The 20,212-nt window shown below is 36.2% G+C and overlaps 4 protein-coding genes across 5 annotated transcripts; 1 reads left to right on the top strand and 3 right to left on the bottom strand.

Moving 5' to 3' along the window:
• Positions 1 to 3,746: 3,746 nt before the first annotated feature.
• On the top strand, positions 3,747 to 4,456 carry LOC101300714. 2 transcript variants are annotated; one of them, XM_004297011.1, is made up of 2 exons: positions 3,747 to 3,947; positions 4,070 to 4,456. In XM_004297011.1, the coding sequence occupies exons 1-2, from the start codon at positions 3,845 to 3,847 to the stop codon at positions 4,189 to 4,191; spliced, it is 225 nt and encodes a 74-aa protein (XP_004297059.1). In that variant the 5' UTR covers positions 3,747 to 3,844; the 3' UTR covers positions 4,192 to 4,456. The 2 variants fall into 2 exon arrangements, with proteins under 2 accessions (XP_004297059.1, XP_004297058.1); XM_004297010.1 differs by having other exon boundaries at positions 3,770 to 4,456.
• A 2,228-nt stretch (positions 4,457 to 6,684) lies between these two features.
• On the bottom strand, positions 6,685 to 9,326 carry LOC101310505 (chromatin structure-remodeling complex protein BSH-like). The gene is made up of 10 exons (XM_004296957.1): positions 9,253 to 9,326; positions 9,092 to 9,180; positions 8,893 to 8,987; positions 8,727 to 8,798; positions 8,568 to 8,615; positions 8,394 to 8,477; positions 8,201 to 8,239; positions 8,015 to 8,097; positions 7,803 to 7,865; positions 6,685 to 6,793 (listed from the first exon to the last, which is right to left on the bottom strand). Exons 1-10 carry the CDS (start codon positions 9,294 to 9,296, stop codon positions 6,694 to 6,696), a joined length of 717 nt encoding a protein of 238 aa, XP_004297005.1. The 5' UTR covers positions 9,297 to 9,326; the 3' UTR covers positions 6,685 to 6,693.
• Positions 9,327 to 11,606: 2,280 nt separating this feature from the next.
• On the bottom strand, positions 11,607 to 12,734 carry LOC101293288 (auxin-responsive protein IAA31-like). Its single transcript, XM_004296983.1, has 4 exons — positions 12,415 to 12,734; positions 12,088 to 12,302; positions 11,883 to 11,979; positions 11,607 to 11,669 (listed from the first exon to the last, which is right to left on the bottom strand). Exons 1-4 carry the CDS (start codon positions 12,684 to 12,686, stop codon positions 11,615 to 11,617), a joined length of 639 nt encoding a protein of 212 aa, XP_004297031.1. The 5' UTR covers positions 12,687 to 12,734; the 3' UTR covers positions 11,607 to 11,614.
• Positions 12,735 to 16,814: 4,080 nt separating this feature from the next.
• Positions 16,815 to 19,367, bottom strand: LOC101313690. Its single transcript, XM_004296968.1, has 2 exons — positions 18,774 to 19,367; positions 16,815 to 18,526 (listed from the first exon to the last, which is right to left on the bottom strand). The coding sequence occupies exon 2, from the start codon at positions 18,089 to 18,091 to the stop codon at positions 17,039 to 17,041; it is 1,053 nt and encodes a 350-aa protein (XP_004297016.1). The 5' UTR covers positions 18,092 to 18,526; positions 18,774 to 19,367; the 3' UTR covers positions 16,815 to 17,038.
• Positions 19,368 to 20,212: the final 845 nt, after the last annotated feature.

Below are 20,212 nucleotides of genomic sequence, written 5' to 3'. Positions count from 1 at the left end.
TAAGGTTAAGAACACTAGTAATCGGTACTCTCCTATGTCTCCAAAGGTCTTCGAATGCTATTATTTCTTATCCTTAATTAAGTACCATGATTAGAGTTTTTCAAGTCTTTGCTCTGAAAATTTCATTAAGTTTATTCTAACGACTCGATATGATATTAATCATATTACGTGTTAAGCTAAAAAAATACAGAGTTTGAGACTTTGATTATTTTTATCGTATTTTTCATCGTAGAACCAATGATATGAGTTTTTCTTATATGTTTGTTAAGTTTTTCAATCGTGGCATTTTCTTTTCTAGCCAGTGCTAGGACACAAGCATTATGCGTAGCATTATACTTGTACTGTTGGATCTTCAATAATTTACGTCTTTATCAGTAAGATTCTAAATAAAACCGACCATAATAAATTGATGAGTGCCCAAATAACACGCAGACTGTCTACATGTGAAACTATCCACCACCATACTTGCCTCCTTGTTAGTTATTATTGAATCACAGATCAAAGATCCATTCATCTAAACAATTCAATCATTTATCTCATATATACAAACTGCCATTGATCGAGCATGTGTGGGTTGGAATAATACACAGGCTAAATTAACTAATGAGTTAACTTGAAATGACAGAAAAGATATATGGAGGAGAAGAGAGAATGAGCTAGGAATAAGATGGAAGGGGGATGCATTTCACATTTCACTGCATGAACTATACATTATCATGAGAAGTGTTCAGACCATGTCAGACATCACAGAGCATTTTTGAGTTTCTATAACAGTTTATTTTAAGAGCCCAATGAGGGTAAGGTAGACCTTGATTGACTTGGTTTTATAATTCTTCTCGATCTTTCTTACAATGTTGGCAACATGACCCTCTCGTTTTGCTAGAAAAGAATTCACATTGCAAAGAAGATATATCAATATTGCATGTTAATGGCAATAATAATCTAACAATTGCCTTGAGAGTTGGAGACTTCGAGTTGCATGATAGCATTATAAACGAACCGAAAAATTTAAGTATGATACCGAGACAATGTCTTGAGTTTTTCAGTCATTAGATTTATGTTTTCTTATTACATTACTAGCTAGAAGAAAAATGGCAATATTTTCATTGAAAATAAGTAAATGTAATGATTACAAAATATTGTTTATCACGTACACATTCTAGGAAATGATAAAATTCTCTAAATAATTTTTTTTTTCTTAGAACACAGTTTTCTTAAAGATTTTTTTAGACCGAAAGACTAGTCCGTGTCAGAAAGTCATGCTAATAAATTTCCTAACCCTTGACCACCAAGAATAGATTGTGATTTAATTTAAGTACTCCGACCAACTTCAACATTACTCAAACCTGAGAATGTCAAAACGTTTCTTTCTCCTTCACCACCAAGAATAGATTGCATGTGATTTAACTTCAATCAACTACGACATGATTCGAACCTGGGTATGCTAGAACGTTTCCTTCTCTTAATTTGGTCACCAAGAATCCAATAAACTTTGAGGGATTCAACTTGAATATGAGGTTCTCCACCTAACTACGCTCTTACTAACTCGATCATCAATGATCAATGATGGTTTCTCTAAATTAACATACATGCAGTAACATTATACTGGTATGATTCTCTTGTATTAACATCTAGTTGGTAATTAACTGTCTTGACCTTTCAATCTTTCATCAACCTTTAATCTTTAATCAAAGCCATAATTTCTCTCCCTATTTCCACCAATTTTTGCAATTTGCAACAGCCCATAACTTGAACTCGTGAAGTATATGAATCAAGTCACGTATCTATAGGGGGAGATGATTAATCAAAAAATTGAAACGTAAAGAACCAAGAACGTACGTTCAAACATACTTAATGTTTAATCACATTGTAACAAAATAAATAACCAATTAAAAGACCAAAACACTAAAACTTTGGCTTGTATATTATACAAGTATCTTCAAAATGTGTAAATGCTTTGTTTTGTCAACCCATGATTAGAATCAACGTTTCCACAAATTCATGTGTTAAGCTTCAATTTTATATCCAGTCCAAGTTTTGATGCGGATCCTTTGATCTATGTAGCACTAGTTCTGCACAAACCATAGATCTATGGATTATAATCATTAGATTACTGATTAGTTCTAAACTATACAACGCAAGTTGCAATATGGTTGGTTTTAGGGTATAGCTGAACATATATATAACAGACACTGCTGCGGTAGATTTTGCTGTCTTGGATATCGCTCTATGTGCCCTAGCACAACATGTGGGAATCACATACCCTGTGAAATGGATAATTAGGCCTCTGCTTGTGGACCTCTGGTCATGTTACTCATGTATTTCTATTCTGGGATTCCTTCTTTTCTCCTATTAAGTTGAGGGGAAGCTAGGGCAGGAATAATTTGCAGAAGCACTGGGTTGGGGGATCGAGTAGTCAGTAATGAATGAGTGGGAGCTAGCCAGGATTCAAAATGTCCCTGGGGAAGAAGGGGGAACCAATGGGAGCTGGGAGTGTTTGGGTTGAGACTTCAAAATGCATGTGAGTGCAGACTGACATACCTTAAAATAGATCAAGGAAATTGGCCAATTGCAAACATACATGGATAGGGCATTAAAGCATCCAACGAGAACATTGGAAGGTAGTCGTATAAGAGTAAAGGCTCTTCCTGTATATTATGTTTTAACAATGGCACCAGTGTTATATCCGATCTTTTCTTCATGGGTGAGATAATGAAGTGAAAATGATGATGAACACATTCTCTTATATGTTTCAATCTTTGTAAGGTAATTTGAGGATAACTCAAAATATTACATGATTACATCTGTTTTTAAAATCACGTATAAAAAAAAACCATAAATCAAACGACAGACGTATCTAAATAATCTAATTAAGTTTTCGCCCTTACACTTTCCCACCCATATTGAGTCACATATTCCTTGCCATGGTTGACGGATGAACTTTAACAATCTACACTTTGACATAATGGTCTCACACATCATCCAATTCACTTTGACAAAAGACCTTTGTAACTTGTTTTCTTTGATCGTAACCCTTCTTTACCTGCTATTACTTTTACTTGAACAATCACATGCATTGACTACAATCTCAATTGTTCTACTACCGACCACTGAGTAATGATTACGAATGATATAATCTCACATCGATATTCTTCTCACCTCACTATCAAGGAGACATCGACCTTGTACTCACCTTCAACACTAGTTACTACAATGCTTGACACCACAGTAATATTATTCTATGTGGATTTCGTTTCAAACGTTTGGAAATAACTTTGTCAAATTATGCTCAAAGCCACACAATTTGAACAAAAGCGACCAAATGATCTCCACAATTAGGTGAAGGGTGTCTATGATGATGAGATGGGGTAGTGTTTGTCTTGGTGAAAAGGCAAGTTTGTAACTTATGTGACAAACACTGAAAGAGAAAGAAGAAGAGTAAGATGGGCAATATATATGTGATTATGCAAATCCCATAATATACGTCACATTCACAAAAGTAAAGGGTTTCACGTGTTGAGGGTCTCCCCCTTCCCTCCAATTCTAAGCCTTGTGGGAGCGTGCGCCATGTGCTTTGGTGCAGTCGGCGACCTTCAATGAAGATAAGAAAAAAAAGAAAAGAAAATTTAACCAAGTGAGTGATGTTCCTCTATTCTAATCGTACCCCATCTCACGGATCTTGCCCCTCTCTTTCTTCACCCTCCCCACTATATATACAAATCCTCAGCATCACCTTCTACAGCAAAAGCTGAATAAGGCTCAGACAGAAAGGCTGTGCAACACAAAACATTCATACAATACAATACAATACCAGTTCAAAAGCATCATCATCATCATCATCTATATGGCTTCTTGGAAGAAGACCATCACAACCCCATTCAGGAAAGCTGCCAAGGTCTTCAACCAGCAGCCAAGCACCAGAGACCAGAAGAAGTCTCAGCTTCAAGGTATGCATACATGTCTATCATCATATTGTACATCTTCATGGTAGATATATGTGTGTGTATAACTATATATAGATTCAATGAGTCATTGAGTAATCGTATTCCATTAATATTATGTGGAACAGGGAATGAGAACAGTGTGACTGCTCTGCAATGTGAAGTGATGGCTTGTGGTTATGAAGATGTTCAGGTCATGTGGTCTATTCTGGACAAGTCCAACTCCTCAGCCTGCAACATCACTTCTTAACATAAAATAGGAGCTAAGCTATCACCCAGTTTAGCCTAGTATCTATCTAGTATTCTAGTTACCCCCAAAAAAAGAAAATTACCCAAAAAAGAGAAGATCCACTTCAGCAATTGGCATGTATTTCTGTGTATGCCAATTGGGTCATCATAGTTTTGCTTGCATATCACACTGGTGAGTGTGCAAGTGTTACTTGTAGATAGTGATTTGTGTTGGGATGATGATCTTGTGCTTCAAAAACTGTGGTGGCAAGAAGGAACCCAACTGAGGGAAAAGAGAGCACACAGAACTAAAGAAGGGTTTGTGAGGAGTGATTGTGATATTGCCCCCATTGCCTGGAAGTTTTTTAGATTGTAATTGTCCAAAAATAGGGAATCCCTGTGATTAAATGAAAGATTACAGTGAGATTATTAATGGGAATTTAGAAGGATTGTTCTCACTCATCTGCCTGTTTCAGTTTTCTGGTTTCACCTTATCTCTTTATCTCTTTCTCTTCTTTCTGGTCCTCAAATGATTTCTTTTACCACCATAAAAATATCACAAAGTTCCCAACTACTTTTTTAAGCTGTGTAATAAAAAATCAGACATATTAGTTTTCTATTAAATATGATGTGCTTCATCTAGCTGCTAGAGAACCAATCATTCATAAGTTAGTTTGATTCATAAAAATGTCTTGTCAACTCATAATGCCAAACATGTAAATATGGTGCACATTGCAGATTGTTTAGGTGAAGAGACATGTCTAAATGACTAGGAAGGTTTTCAAATTTTTCTTCTCAATGTAGTTCTTCTACTTCTTCCTCTTCCTTGTACCCCACTAATTATCTGAATATCAAGATGCATAACACTTTGCAAAAATTTTCTTGAGAAGAGAACAGTTTAGCATTAAAAATCGAATGAAACGCCTTGGATTTTAGTTTTGAGACAAGACACTACATTGTGTACCAAATGATTACTACAGACTAGCTTTTACTTGTACAAGTATAATACCTTTCTATTATGAGGTATGAGGAAATCTCTAAATATCGTACAAACAACTTTACATACAAATAAGTCGTAAAATATGAGTGTGTAGAATTTCATTTTGATGATTCAAATTCAATATCAGGAAGTTTATGAAAGTCCATAATGGTCTAATATGCATTAATACAGAGGATTTTGAAGCATTGTTAAGTTTTGGATAACAGGTAGAGATGGTGGAGAGAATAAGAAAAAGATCATGAAGAAGATGAGTCATGTATGAAGAGATGAGTCATGAAAACCTTTTCACAAAACCATTTGCCATGCAATCGCACTGAAACTGAAACATATTTTTTAAAAGCAAACAGCAGAGAGTACATCTATAGCTTGTCCAAAGCAAATAATGGAGCTAGAACAATAATGCAGCTGGGATCTATATATTAAAAGTACATTGAGTACAGAATACCGTCCTCCAAGTTGTGAAGTCACAACATTTGATCCTTTTGGAACCAATCACTCACAGTCGGTGCCTTTTTACGAGGTCACACAAATGGACTCAAATTGCAGAGAATTATTTATAGGTTCAATTTTAGAAGTCAAAAGCAAGGAAAAAAAAAACAGAGTTATGGGCAGGCTCCATGACCCATATCCATGCATGACTAGATTTGGATTGTCACCACCTTCAATACTGGTCCAATACTATCAATGACTTATTGTAAGTAGACAAATGAAGATGATATGAAAAGAATCCAAGATTGGAAATGAGTGACCAATAGGAAAAGCAAGTGCCTTTTGTGGAGATAAAAATCGGAATGTGAACTATACTGGCAAGGATACAGTTGCATATGTAAAATGCTGGGAGATAATCTTCCTTATACACAGTTCAAGGGATATTTTCTTTCAAGGGAACTTGGCAGACCTTGTATAATGAACTAAAAGACCCAGACTTGGTTTCAAATGACAGCAAAATTTTCACTCAAAGAAGCAAGTGCATTTTTTTGGAGTTAAACTTAGCAAGAACACTATACTGGAAAGGATACAGTTTTACATATGTAGAGAAATAATCTATCTTATGCATGATTCTGAATGACATTTTCTACCAAGGGCATTTCTACAGTGAATTAGAAGAACTAAACTTGGTGTCAAAAAGACGGCAAAGTTTCACTAGTCAGAGAATTCAGACTCTTAGCCAGTCGATTATAGGTGCATGACATTTCAACAGTGAGACTCCAAGCTATTCAACATGCATACACAACTATTAAATTTTCCTCACAGCTATTTCTTTGTTTAGCAAAACCTCAACTCAACAGAGCGAGGGCCATTTTATTAATTGACAAAAGTAGTACAGATAGTACACCTAGTCGGAGGAGCATACACCCCACCCCTCTAAGAAGAGAAAATCACTAAAAATACAAAGGAAGGGGTGAAAATAAGCACCTTACCAACTTGGGAAAGAAAAATAACTAGAAGTACAAACAAGAGGAGGGGGGGGGGGGGAGGGGTGGGTGGGTTGGACATAAAACCTTACCCCTCAACTTTATCAGTTTACCGAGCATTCCTTTCTTCTTTTGCTTCGAGAGCATCAACTTCCTCACTAGATAGAAGATCAACAATGGGTTCATACACATCCCACTCCTTTCTTTTCCTGATACATTTGGGAAAACCACTATCAGTAAATTTTTGTTAATTGCCAATTCTTATCTACAAGTGTTAAACATAAGCAACTGAATCAACTATAACAATCAGATGGATATGGCTTAAAAAAAGATGTGGAAATTCTGGCAGGGAAAAACACGCAAACGACTCGATGGGAAAAGTAGTCATAAAGTTGGTTTCGCAATTAAGCTCAACCCTGCACTATCAATCTACTTGGGATGGTTTTGAAGAGGCATGTAGGAATTGAATATCTATTACATATCTTCCTAGGTGTAAATAGCCGTGCCAAACAAAGTATTCACCATGGTTTTTTCACTAGCTATGAAGGCTAAACTCTAAAGCATGACCATAAAGGTTTTGCTTTTTCCAGTGTTATGGGTACTTCTATACTCAGGTGGTTCAATCATTTATTTATTCATTAAAATGAATCACTTTGGAGGTTCAAAATACAGGCCCACTGCCTTTCATCAAGCATTTTCTTTCTTTAAGTGGAACAATTCATACAAAATAAGCTGTGTGAAGAAAGTCTGTAAATGGCACAAACATGATTGTGAGTGCATATATCATGCTATTATATCTTTCAGCCTTCTGTTCCAGATAGTTTGGCCGTATTATATCCCAGTCGATAATAATCTAGCATCACCATTTCATATATTTATGATAAAACAGAAACTGTTCGTTCAAGACAGAGACAGTAGCTTCAATAGTATAGCTAGCCCTGGCCGATCTAATGGCCAAAGAGAAGTACACAAAGTACATTGTTGTGGTCTTCCAAAGGCCTTTAGACAGGTATCTGTAATGAAGACATTATATTTGCAACTGGAAGCGCAAGCTTATTGAATGAAAAGGTATTTTAAATGTAAATAGCACAGGAACCATAAACACTCCCACGAACGGACAAATAGTGTATATTCAGTTTCATTAACAAAAAGATAATGGAACTTTCCGACTTCACAAGCAAATAAATTTCTAAAACTTAGTGGAGTGAGATGACATACCGAATGACAGTAGATTTGTGACCAAATGACTTGACCAGGTCCAATCCGGTACTACTTGCTTTACTGAGAAAGAGATAATGAAAAATGTATCATCACGTAAGTGTTACAGTGTATATTCCCTATTAATGGCGTAAAATAAATTGTCATCCAGGAGGAGAAAAGAAAATGTGTTCTTAAAAAAACAAACAAAAACCAAAAAGATCATCACATACCTGAGTGGAGTATGATCACCCCCTCGACGCCCTTTCTTGGCTAGTCTGCTTTCTCTTGCTGAAGCTACATTTTGGACTGCAATCTACAATATGAAATACAAAAATAACTGAACTGCGACTACAATTAGATTATTTGAACATACTATGTACCTCATGTGAGGTACAAAAGAAGCAATAAAATCTAACCTCATACAGCTGTTCTCTAATAGCAAAAGCAATTGCAGGCTGCAATAAGAGAATTACTTCTTTTAGCACACTGAAAGTGATCAAGGTTCCAACTTTAACACAAACCTTAAGTCTTAATCACAATGCCTTGCACTTACTAATGAAAAAAATTACCTTTGTTATACGAAAAATGATAAAGAATGCAAGGACTTACACCAACTTCAGGGTCATGAACACCTAAATCTGCACACAAGGTTTTAGCAAACTCCTCCGGATCACTTTCAAAGTTGTTCAAGTCCTGAAACCAACCAAAATACATCTGAAACTCAAGCCAACAACAAGAGGTATTCTAATGCTATGAAGAAACAAGAAATTGTTGAAGCTTTACCCATAAAAACTGGTCCCTGATGAGAGTATGGTTCACACGAAGATCAAGCTGAGAACAAAACATCATCATAATTCGCTACTAAACCCAAAAGCATCAAAATTTAGCAACTTTCCACTGCAGTAACAAATTCTACATAATCTAAAATATGATAAGAGTGACCTTAATCGGAACAATCCTCTCGCCGGTGTACATATCTTGGCCTTGGAACGATCGGAAAATCTCAATTTGGCTCTGATACCACATACCATAGTCATAATCAATCCATTATTATTACCACTACAAACTTAAATTGACACAATTTAAAAGAATTGAACCAATACCAAACCTGAATGGAATTAACAATGGCTTTCTCGTAATTGGAAGACAGCTTCAAGTCTTTAACTGTTGCTTTCGCAAACTTGACAATCTCGCTATCATGGTCTGTCGCCAATCATCATAAACTCAACAAATTCTCCACACCCAAAACTTTAAAAAACACAAAGATGAAGAACAGCAGATAAAGAATGAAACTTTATAATTTTTACCAGATGGGTTCCAAGTGAAGGTGTCTTTGAACCTCTGGCCTTCGACTTCGAAATCGACGCGAATTGGGACTAGATTCTGGGAAGTGGGCCTGCGAATTGTGACCAAGAATTAAAGGACCGAAACGAATAGAGGGATAGAACAAGAAGAAGAAGAAGCTTACATTCTGAACTTCTTGACAGTGCCTTTGGGAGCGTGGCCTTTCATGGTTTGAGAGCAAAGTTTGAATTTTTTCTTCTTCTTCCTACGCGGCTGGCGCTTTTATGAGCGGATCTATTTTGGATATTGTGGGTATTGGGTGCCCTCATTGATTTGGATCGGCCCTTATAGTGATTATTTTCTTTTTCTTTTTTTTGGTTAGAAAAAAAAAAACAATTAGGAGAAAGGAATGCTATCTTAAACCTTCGTAAAATAGGAGATCTATAACCACAACTACAAAGAATTGAACATATGACACAAACCTGTCTTCATAGCCTCCAAGTATAGATTTTTACAAGAGATTCACATATGGCTCGACCGCTACACAAGACTACTGATAGTGAGGATCAAACTGTGGTTGAACTAAGTCTATACTAACACTTTGGTTCAAACTCATGAATTTAGTTTGACAATCCCTCACTAAATAATCCTTTTTTTTTTCTAATACAAATTTGTTTGTTAACCATGTCTCCTCTTTTTGTTGGTTCCTCAACATGAATGTAGTCATGTAGATGGTATTTTTTTTGTTTTGCAGGCTGGAATTATTCTTTGTGTTACAAGATGTGTCTAGCATTATCTCTCTTATGTATGTTGAGATTGTTGTAATCTCGTCGGCGTTTAAATTGACATATGAGTGAAACTCTATTCTATCTTTTTAGAATATGATGCTTAAGAAGGGAAATCTAGTTTGGTCCCAAATGGGCACCTGGCACCCAGCTACTAAGTAAATTAGTAAAGTCTTTATCCATGTTTGTTTGACATTATAAACCTTGTTATTGTACTCGTGTAGCACATCAACTAGCAGCCTATGCTCTAGATGTAAGTGATCATGAACGTTGGAATATGTAATATGTTTTAGTTCAGGCGCCAGACTTGCCTGACCATGTCAAGCTAACCAAAGCCAATAACAAATAGACACGTGTTTATTTAAAAAAAATTTAATTACAATTTAAGAAGGATATAACATGAGGCTTTTTTCAGTATTTAGTTTATTTGTTTATTATTTTTCTGAACAAATGTCGTTCTAACTGACCAGCCATAATTAGATAAGTTTTTTCTTTTAGTTCATTAAGGTCTCTTATCTCTTATAATGTGTTTCGAGTAGTTAGTTGATTTTTCAAGCTAGTTTACCCACGTACCAAGATTAAATTTTTTTATCTATAATCGGTTTGATCCAAGTTTAGATCGATAAAAGTGATATCTGACTCACTAACAAGTCTACGACCCAACACTTAATTTTTTGGTATTGGCTATCTGCATCTCTTCCTCCCAAGATGGTGACTTGGTGAGAGACACAAAGAGATGGAGTAAGAATCTGGATTATAACAAATAAAGAAAGCACAACCAGAAAAAGAAGAGGCTAAATTGTACTTGAAACTTTAGTAGAGTGTGAAGTTCACTCCTAAAAAAAGAAAAAAGAAAATACCCCAAGAGGTTCCTATTCCTATAGTGATCAGATACCTAACAGTGACACTCACCACTATACATCATTGATGTGGAGGCTAAACTTGGTAGCTAAACCTTAATTTCAATTCAAACTTGTAGTCATGCAAAACATTCAAATAGGAAATGGCAATGCACCATTTTCCATTTTTGCACTAATCACAACTTTAGTGGTTGGTTTACCTACTAAGATTCCTCTTCTATTCAGCACTAATCAAAATGGCCTGCCAAAAATTACTAGAAATAATAAGTAACACCTATGCTCTTCCAAGTTTACGTATGATGAAGCACAGCTATTCATCTTGCCTTTCAAGACACCACCACAGCCACCCCCACGTTTCAAGAAATTGGGCGATCAAATTCATTGTATATATTCACGCAGTCCTCTACATTATGATTACAGATCAAGTATACATGATCAATGTTATTGTCCAAGTTTGAATGAATCGAAATCCTTTTGGATGGTGTGCACGTCTAAAGCTCCCATGGGAGACAAGAAAACACGTGTACCAAGTCCTTTCTTGATGAAGAGCGATCATAGTTTCCGAATTATAACAGAGATTTCAATGGCAGCAATCTTTCTTGTAGTGACAACATCGATCTCTCACCTAACAATGCGAAAGGAACACAGAAGAAAAATGAAAAAAATGAAGCCCTTGTATGGCCCCTTTGTAACAACCTTGCCTACCCTGCAATGATTGGTTTTGATGGGGGAAAAAGAAAAACCCAGAAAGAGGGAAACAAGTATAATCTCTGTTATGATATTAATGCTGTACACAGTGTTTGAGTATGAAGTTTGAACCACCAATAAGGCAAAAACTGGATTAGGGCAGACAACTCTGAGTCTGATAGTAAGTAAAGATGAACAAATCAATATAATGTAGCTAACATCTGTCTGCTCTAGTGATCTTCAGTCTTTTCACCGTAGTCAAGAATATCCTGTTTCAAGAAATAAAATTAGAGACACAGTATGTGTTAGAGAAATGCTAGGTGAACCACATTTTAAAAACACAATTTGTGTTATTTAGGAAAGGAAGGCGATTAATTTCTGCACTCCAAATTGGATAATGCTAAAATTGATGCAGAAAGTCGCTAGCCTTTGAAAATTTATGAACTAGGTAAAAGAATTAGAGTTGGGTTTTAGGTGCTTACTCCCAAGGCACATCACCCACTAGCATCCAATCCCCTTCTTGATCTTCATACGTTAAGACATGATATTTCTCTGAATGAACATGATTATTATCAGGACCTGCATTTAACCAAAAAGCAAGAAAGAGAAATTAATATTAACCCAAATATTATTTTTGATCCAAAAATTCGAGTTCCTATATAACAAGATGTGTTTGTGTCAACTTACAAAGAATGGTGGTCTTGAACATGAGGCTCAGAGATGTGATCAAAGCATCATAACCATCATGAGCAAACAGATTTAATTTTCTACCAATTGGGATTCCCTCCATGTACACCTTCACAAATAGAGAAGAATTTTGATGATGGAAATTCTCTGCTTTGCCTGAAAGTGTGCACCTCAAGATCGATTTGATCGGCGGCCAGCTTAACAATGCTTCTTCCCTGAAGAAGAATTTTGAACAGAACAATACAGAGGATTTATTAGCCAACAACACTAAGCAATATCCATTTGGGAATAACAGAGTAATAGAGCTACAAGCCTAGAAACACATACCTTGGGCTTGAAGTAGTGGAAGACAAGTCAGAGTGATGATAAGGTGAGATGCTGAGGCCAAGTCTGAGATCAGTGCTCAAATCTGTTCTGGTATGACTGCTTCTGCGACTGTTACGAGAATTAGTACCACCATTGAAGATTTTGATTTTGTGAGAGAGAGAGGAAGAAGACGACGACCCGGAAGGCTTAGGAATCAGAAGACCATCAAGATCAGGATGGTTGCTGCTGTCTATGGAAGAAGATGATGAATGTGCAGCAGCCCTTAATCCCATTTTTGTACTCAGATCAGAGGATATTGTGAGACTTGAGAGTGAAGATATAGGATGTGTTAAAATGGGATGAAAATAAGCCGATAACTCAGGCCAGGAAACCCTGAGAGAAATATAATACTCTACAGTCTCTACATGACTAATATATACACACAACTGAGCAACTCATTCCTTCAACAACAGAGGAAGAAGACTCTAAGTCAATTTGACAACCGATTTGTTACCCGGGTTGGTCCACATGTCCACTTTTTTTTCTTCTTCTTTCTTTTTCTTTTTTTAAATTCTTTTTTAGTACTATTCTTTCTTTTGTTTTTTTGAGTCCTCCTCTCTCTATCGTATTGAATGATAATTCGATATACATTATTGTAGTCGTATGTATTAGTATGACAATTGTTTAGAAGAGGATTTTAGGGTCGAAATCTACATTCTTATAATCTCATCATATTTATATGTAATAATTTGACGAGTTAACAAATCAGATTCATTAGATAGATGATTTTCGAAATTGTACAAATCTAGAAGTCAAGTTTATGTCATATACTTGGTTTGCTTTTTGCTGTTTAGGATTTAGGGTTTTTGAGAAATGTTGACCAATTGAACTCTCACGTTGTATGGTTTTGAGTTTCGACTCTACAAAGTGAATGACATCAGATGTAACCACGAATTGTTAATTAAATCATAAGCTTCCATGTAGCTGAATTCATTTTATTTATTTATTTTTGCTTAATAATAGTCAAGGACAATCCATTGCATTTGCATCCATGAAAACGACAAGAGCAGAAGGGCATGACCAATGTATTATCAATTTTCTTTCTAGATTAAGATTTGATTGTTTGCTAGCTAACTAGCATATTTCAATAGTTAAAGAAACTGATGATGATTGCAAATTCAAGGAAATAAACCAAAGAAAACACATATATACAACAATGGTCCAGAACTTCTGATACCCCAATATATTAGATTACTGAGAATGGTGTACTAAGTAATTATGTTAGTGTACGTGTTAGTCTGCTCTGTTCAATGATAATTGTGTTTAGCATATGTTAAACCAGTTTCCAGACTCCTTAATATATAGTTCTAAACACACAGGGTCCAACAAACTTAGGAACTTGATTACCAAAACAACTTTTAATTTTGACAACTTTTTTGATAATTAAACAATTCATGGAGGGAAGATGAGGAAGTTAGGGAGAGTTGGCTAGTGGAGACAAAGAAGCAGATACTAAAGTTCACATTCTCTTCTTTGGAGGGCAGATGATCTGCCTTGGCTCTCTTTTTTCTCTCTTTTTTTCTTAATTGTCTTTTTAAGACTAAACAACTCAATAGGCTTTATGTTTGTTACAGAAAATGAGCTCAATAGGGATCAAATCACAAAGCAAAGATGGTCACATTAGCCTACACAGGTCTTTAAATAAAACTAAGCTTAACCAGCAAACCAGGACAACCTTCAGCCATGCACATTCCTTGTCCCTTCACATTTCTCCCTCATAGTCATATTCTGAACCCTAAGTTTAATTCTTATTAGATTTCTGAAATGAGTATGTATTAAACTTTTGATTAATCAATTGGATGAACAATATATGGGGTTTGTAAAGTGAGCAAGTGATTGCTTTCCCACCACCCCATCAGACAAGATATAAAATCATGTATCATGTTGGCAACACGCTTTCATTTGATTACATACCTCACGTGAGAAAATGAACTTACCATGATCGAATAGAGGGATGATTCGAGGTAAATGATTTTGAGAAGCTAGTTGAAAAATAATGTTTATACTCCTCACGGGATTGGTGAAGTCACTCTCTTATGAAATCATCATGAGTGTAAGTCGAAAACGGTTATAAGTCGAATGTTTATGTATATATGTGTTTCTTTATATATAATTAGTTATATATAAGAGGAGCTAATATCGTCTAATTTTTTATTTAATTAAAAAAAAACTATATATAAGAAGAGAGTAATTTTTTCGTGAAATTAAATATGAAAAGCCGGAGATAATTAAAAAGAAAACACATCAAGGGTTGAGTGTTGTAGCTAGGTTAAAATGTGCGTTCTAATAATCTCGGCTTAAGAAAAAAGTGTCGATTGTTTTTCCTATGTCCATACTCGTTATGATTATTATTATTCCGGTTTCAGGTATGTGAAAATGGCTAGAATTACACATATGAAAACATTAGTATCATGAGACATGCAATAGTGTCATGAAATTAATTGGGACTTTACTATATCCATTGAAAATCGAGGAAAAACGTAGGAAGCAAAGAAGGAGAGATTAAAGCAAAGAATGGAATAGAAGGGAGACAAAGATAGACATAAGGTTTGAAACTAATAAAAAGTCGTAGGAGGGTTCGATGACGATGAGGTGTTTTGAAGAAATTGTTTCAAAGACTTTAGAACTAATCCAAGACTACAACGTCTCTCGAAAGCAAAGACATGACCCCAACTTTATGAAACATGCAATCAACTAATTTCAGCACCCAACGCCTTACTACTTAGTATCAACCCACCACCACACATGACTTCTTCATCGACTTATAATTAGTTTTTGGAAGCCAAAAATTACAAATGCCATATTTGGATCTCATTGTTACCACTTTAGGATCACTTACAAACTTTAGCTATGTCGTTATGTGAGTTTAATCATTCCATTCGCTCTAGTCTTCAAGATGTGCCCATGACTTGACTTGAACTAATGATGAATACGATGAGAGAATATAGAACTCTTATATAATTTGTTTCCGCGTGTAAACTGAAAAATTTTAGTTTATAATTTGTGGTTATGTGAAAGCAAACGTTTAACTGTAATTTTATTCGTTTTATCCTACATGATTATGTGTTTACTTTTATCATTAAAAATATGCAAATAAAGTATTCGATGAATTGCCAAACAAGGGAGGCTCACCGATCATCATGTGGATTACTAGTAACTTCCCAACATTCATTCCTGGTTTGGTCAATCTTGAATCGTCATGCATATTGCACAAGACATGTTGAAATGTCCCAGGACAAACACCTTTATTATTCATGCGGTTTGTTCCAACATTCCAACAATTTAGTCTTTTTATACGTCGTAGGTATATATGATCTGACCTCGGACTGGATAATTTCCCCCCAATAGTAACAGGTTGTTCATTTATTCAAATTAACTATGTGGGTTTCGGAGAAGAAGCATCCAATTTTTTCTTTGCCTCGCTGAGACGTGCAGTGGTGCAAGGTCGAGGTGGGTTCATCCCCCAAATTTGCCTCCCACTCAAAATGTTGGGATGAAATTGGCATGTAAATGATACAGTTTTGTGGGTTTATTTGTAGGGATATATACTTAGAAAGTTGAAAGAGAAATACAGGGGGGACAAGTAGGCAAGCTTGATCCTCAAGAAAGGTAGAAGAAGATTTTAGAATCAGAAGGGTAAAAGAAAAGGTTGTTCCCCCAATGTTGCTTCGGTCTGGCTCAGCCTCCTCCTCCCTAGCTAGTGGCTCTTCTGGCATGTCTTTCTCTTACTCCAATGACATTGATCTTCTTGTGCACTTTGTGTACAACTCAAGCCTAGCTTGCCATATATGTATTCTTAATTTCAATTCCTTATACATATGCTACTGTCACCTTTTGATCTATATATGTTTCCGTTTCCTCCAGCCTAGCTTAATTAGCTAACAAAAGACATTGAAATTAAGAGATTTTGAGGGTAGTCAGGGTACCATAGGTTTTTGCTTTGGCCTTGGATTCTGGTTGATTAGGACCAACCTAAGCTCCCAACATGTAATTAGTACTGCCCCCCATTCTCACCCACAGGTCATTTTCTATTTTATTGTGTTCATGTTCCTTCTTTCTTTCCTATCTCTCAGAATTTGTGAACCCAATAAAGGGCATTGCCCCCATTGTATTGAAGAACCTCTTCAGTCTCCTTTATACTTTATTCTTTTACTAAATTCCCCAATCTATATAGAAAGGTTAATCTGATGCTACTTTTCATTCTCAGTCAAATATAGGAAGGCATTTGAGTGAGTTGCATCCTTTGCTGGGAATGTGGGGCAGGATCCCTTTTCCAGGCTTGCTCATTCTTCTGTTTTCTAACAAAGAAAATGAAATTCCTTTATATCATGAGGTGATAATATATTATTACAGTTTCATGTAATTAACAATGACTATAACTTAAAAATGAAATAGAAGAACAAAACAATTCATTACAGAGTACAATGTAATTACATTTCAAAAATCACATAGTTCTGACCCAAAACAAACACAAGTAATTACTACAAAATCTTGCAAAATCCCACACCAAACAAAAAGAAAGCATGGTCCTTGGCCTCCTGTGTACACCAAATGAGGCACACCAATTCAATCAGCCACCTAGAGACTATTTCACATTTTCTTGATCTCCTTTGATTTCTGGTGAAAGGACTTTTGAGCTGGGAGATTTCCCAATTATAGCTTTCTTCACCTTCACTAAAGATTGCTTCACCTTTGATATGATATTGTTACCTGATTGCTTATGTGCTGGTTTAGCTGAAACATCTTGTACTTGGTCTTTCGATGTTTGAATCTCATGATCACCATCTTTGCATGACTCAAGAGTTGGGGTCGCATCAGTTTTGGAATCGTTTTTTGCTTCTTCTCCATTCACCTTAATGTCCTTATACTCATCTTCTTTGACTAATCCCTCAACTAAATCTCTATCACTCTTCTGCTCCCCCTCTATTGTTTTTTCAATAACTTGATCTGTTGCATCTTTAAGCTCATTAGTAGTATCCCCGGTTTTCTCTACTTCGTGTTCCAATGATGCTTCTTCAGTTTTTTCATCACTCTCTTTAGTTGCTTGTGCTTCTTTCAAACTCTCTTCTTCCTTCTCTGCATCTTTTTCACACTGCATTGTCTCCTCCATAACATTATCAACCACATCTGCATCTTTCTCCACCGTTTGAGCTTCCTCATTCGTTGTTAACTCGCAAGCAGTCTTTCCCTCATCAGTAGTAGTCTCCTTCTCACCCTCAACATTTTCTTCAGCAGGCTTGACTATTGCACTTGATGGATTAGACTCAACAGATTCAACTTCTGCCTTCTCATCTATCTGTTCTTCAATGGTTGGTGTCTCTTCATGTTTATTTTCATCTGCTTCAAGGGCTTCTGTCTTCTCTGATTCTTTCTCAACTGCTTCAATTGCTATTTTCTCCACTGCTTTATCCTCACAAGCTTCAGTAGCTTGTTTCTCTGATTCTTTCTCAACTGCTTCAATTGCTATGTTCTTCACTTCTTTTTGCTCACATGCTTCACTAGCTTGGGTTTCTGGCTCATTGTCAACAGCTTCAATTGCTACTTTCTCTACAGGTGGTTGGTCTGCTTCTTTGTCAACCACTGCAATTGTTATTTCCTCCACTGGTTTATTCTTGTCATCTTCAATAGGTTTTGTCATCTCTGGTTCACTTTCAACTACTGCTTCAGTAGTCTGTGCCTTCTCTGATTCTTCATTCTCAATTGCTTCAATAGTTTGTGTCTGCTCCACCTTCTCAACTGCTTCAATTGCTATTTTCTCCTCCTTTTCAACTGCTTCAACTGATGGTTTCTCCCCCTCCGGCACATTTTCAACCGCTTCAAGGGGTTGACACTCATGATCTGCTTCCTCATTTTGGACTGGAACATGATCAGCCTTCTCAGCCTCAACAACAACAGGAGGCTCGACCTGGTTGAGCACCTGTGTTTCTTCAGATTTAGTGATAGAAGTCTCCGAACCTTCAAAATTGTCTGCTTCACAATTATCCTTTTCGTGCTTTTCGGTGTCGTTCTTGGATGGAGGAGTATCACATTGTTCAACTGCATGATCTTCTTCCTTTACTATTTTCTCATGTTGCTGCCATAACACAAAATCATATCAGCTGCAAGTACTATCCATGACAAACGAATTCTGAAGCATTATAAGAAGTAAAATTGAAAAACAACATTAACAAATTAAATTAGGGGAACCTATGAGTTCTGAGGGTTAAAGCATAGTAATGAACTAATGAATCAAAACGTATATCTCCAGTACTAATGATTGAACGAGTTATGTGCAATGAAGAAAAATTTAGAGCCAAATATTCTGTAACAAAAATGTAAACCTTCTGTTTCTCTCGTTAAAACTTCAAACTCTCTCATCTTCCGGCCTTCCTTTTGCTTAGATCTTTGCTTTGATCTCCTTCACCTAGGTGGTGATTCCTCATCCTTCTAGTGATTCCTCACCCCTAGTGGTGATTTCTCTTTGTTTTGCCTTTGATTTCGGTCATTGAAGATCAAATCTGTGGTCATCTCTTAGATCTAAAACTCTAGGATATAACCACAGATCCGTTCTTAAGATGATTTGCAGGCTTTTGTCTTCCTTTGTTGCTCAAGATCTTCAAACCACGAACAAAGCTCCTTCTTCTTCTCTACCTTGCCATGCCATGAAGGATTTCGTAGTCTTCTGCAACTACCTCTACAGATCTGGGTTTTCTCGGCTGAGATCTTTTTTGGTTTGGTTGTGGGTGTTCCTCTATACGAGATTTTTTTGTAATCGGTCAATTGGAGAATGTATGGCGGCTCCGGCTGTATCCTCATCTTTGCAGACCACCTTGGTTCTCTATCCACGCTTGCGACTTCCGTCGGAGCTTCGGCGACGAGTTCTCACCGGCGGCTGCGAGATGGAGATGAAGAAAAATCTAGTTTAAGGTTTGGGTGTTTGGGCTGTTTGGGTTTTTTATTTTGTAGGCTTTTTTATTGTAGTTTAATTTATGTTTCTCGTCTTGATTTCTTTATGAATCAAACTATGAGTGACTTGTTTTATGAGCCTGCCCATGACTTTGTTTAGGTCTTCTATTTGTTTTTGGGCATTTATAAATATGTTTCACGACCAAAAAAATATATATATTCTGTAACATTTTAACTTGTTACAGATTCTGACTTACGTAGATGAATAATTGAATGTGTAGAAGCAAAACATACAAAGTAACTATATGATCATCATACAGAAACATACGCCAAGCAGAACTAGGTATTGCAAATTTCAGAGAGCATTTTGCCGAAAATTCGAGATGTTTTCATCAAATAATCAAAGCTTGAACCAGTTGCAAGCAAAACTATTGACAGTTTGAACATTTATGCTTCATTCCACAAGTCAATTGATATACATACTAGTACTACATAAACAGGTTAAAATTGAATTTACCAGATAGCTGTACACGGTCTCTAGCAACTAAAGAAAGAGCAAATCAAAGCTGCCGAAATCAAATAGGCTGAGTTAGTTACCTGATATTTTTTAGCAGTTGGGACACATACAACATTAGTAGTCTCAGTAGACATGGCTATGTAATGAGATGTGAATCAAAGAAGGAAGAAGAAGAAGAAGAAACAGAGAAGCAAATAGAAAAGAGTGAAGAAGGATAAAGAGCACGTAGCCTCCTATATATCCCAATACAAAGCAGCAGAACTAGACAGAAGGGTGGTCACATGAGCTGGTTAAGGCATATATGTCATGCAAGAGAACATATACAATTATGGGATTAATACCTATATTTTCAGAAGA

This window comes from Fragaria vesca, linkage group LG4 (assembly GCF_000184155.1).
Source record: "Fragaria vesca subsp. vesca linkage group LG4, FraVesHawaii_1.0, whole genome shotgun sequence".
Classification (NCBI taxonomy): Eukaryota; Viridiplantae; Streptophyta; class Magnoliopsida; order Rosales; family Rosaceae; genus Fragaria; species Fragaria vesca.
Note: the sequence above shows the minus strand (reverse complement) of the source record. Positions and strands in the feature narration are given on the sequence as shown.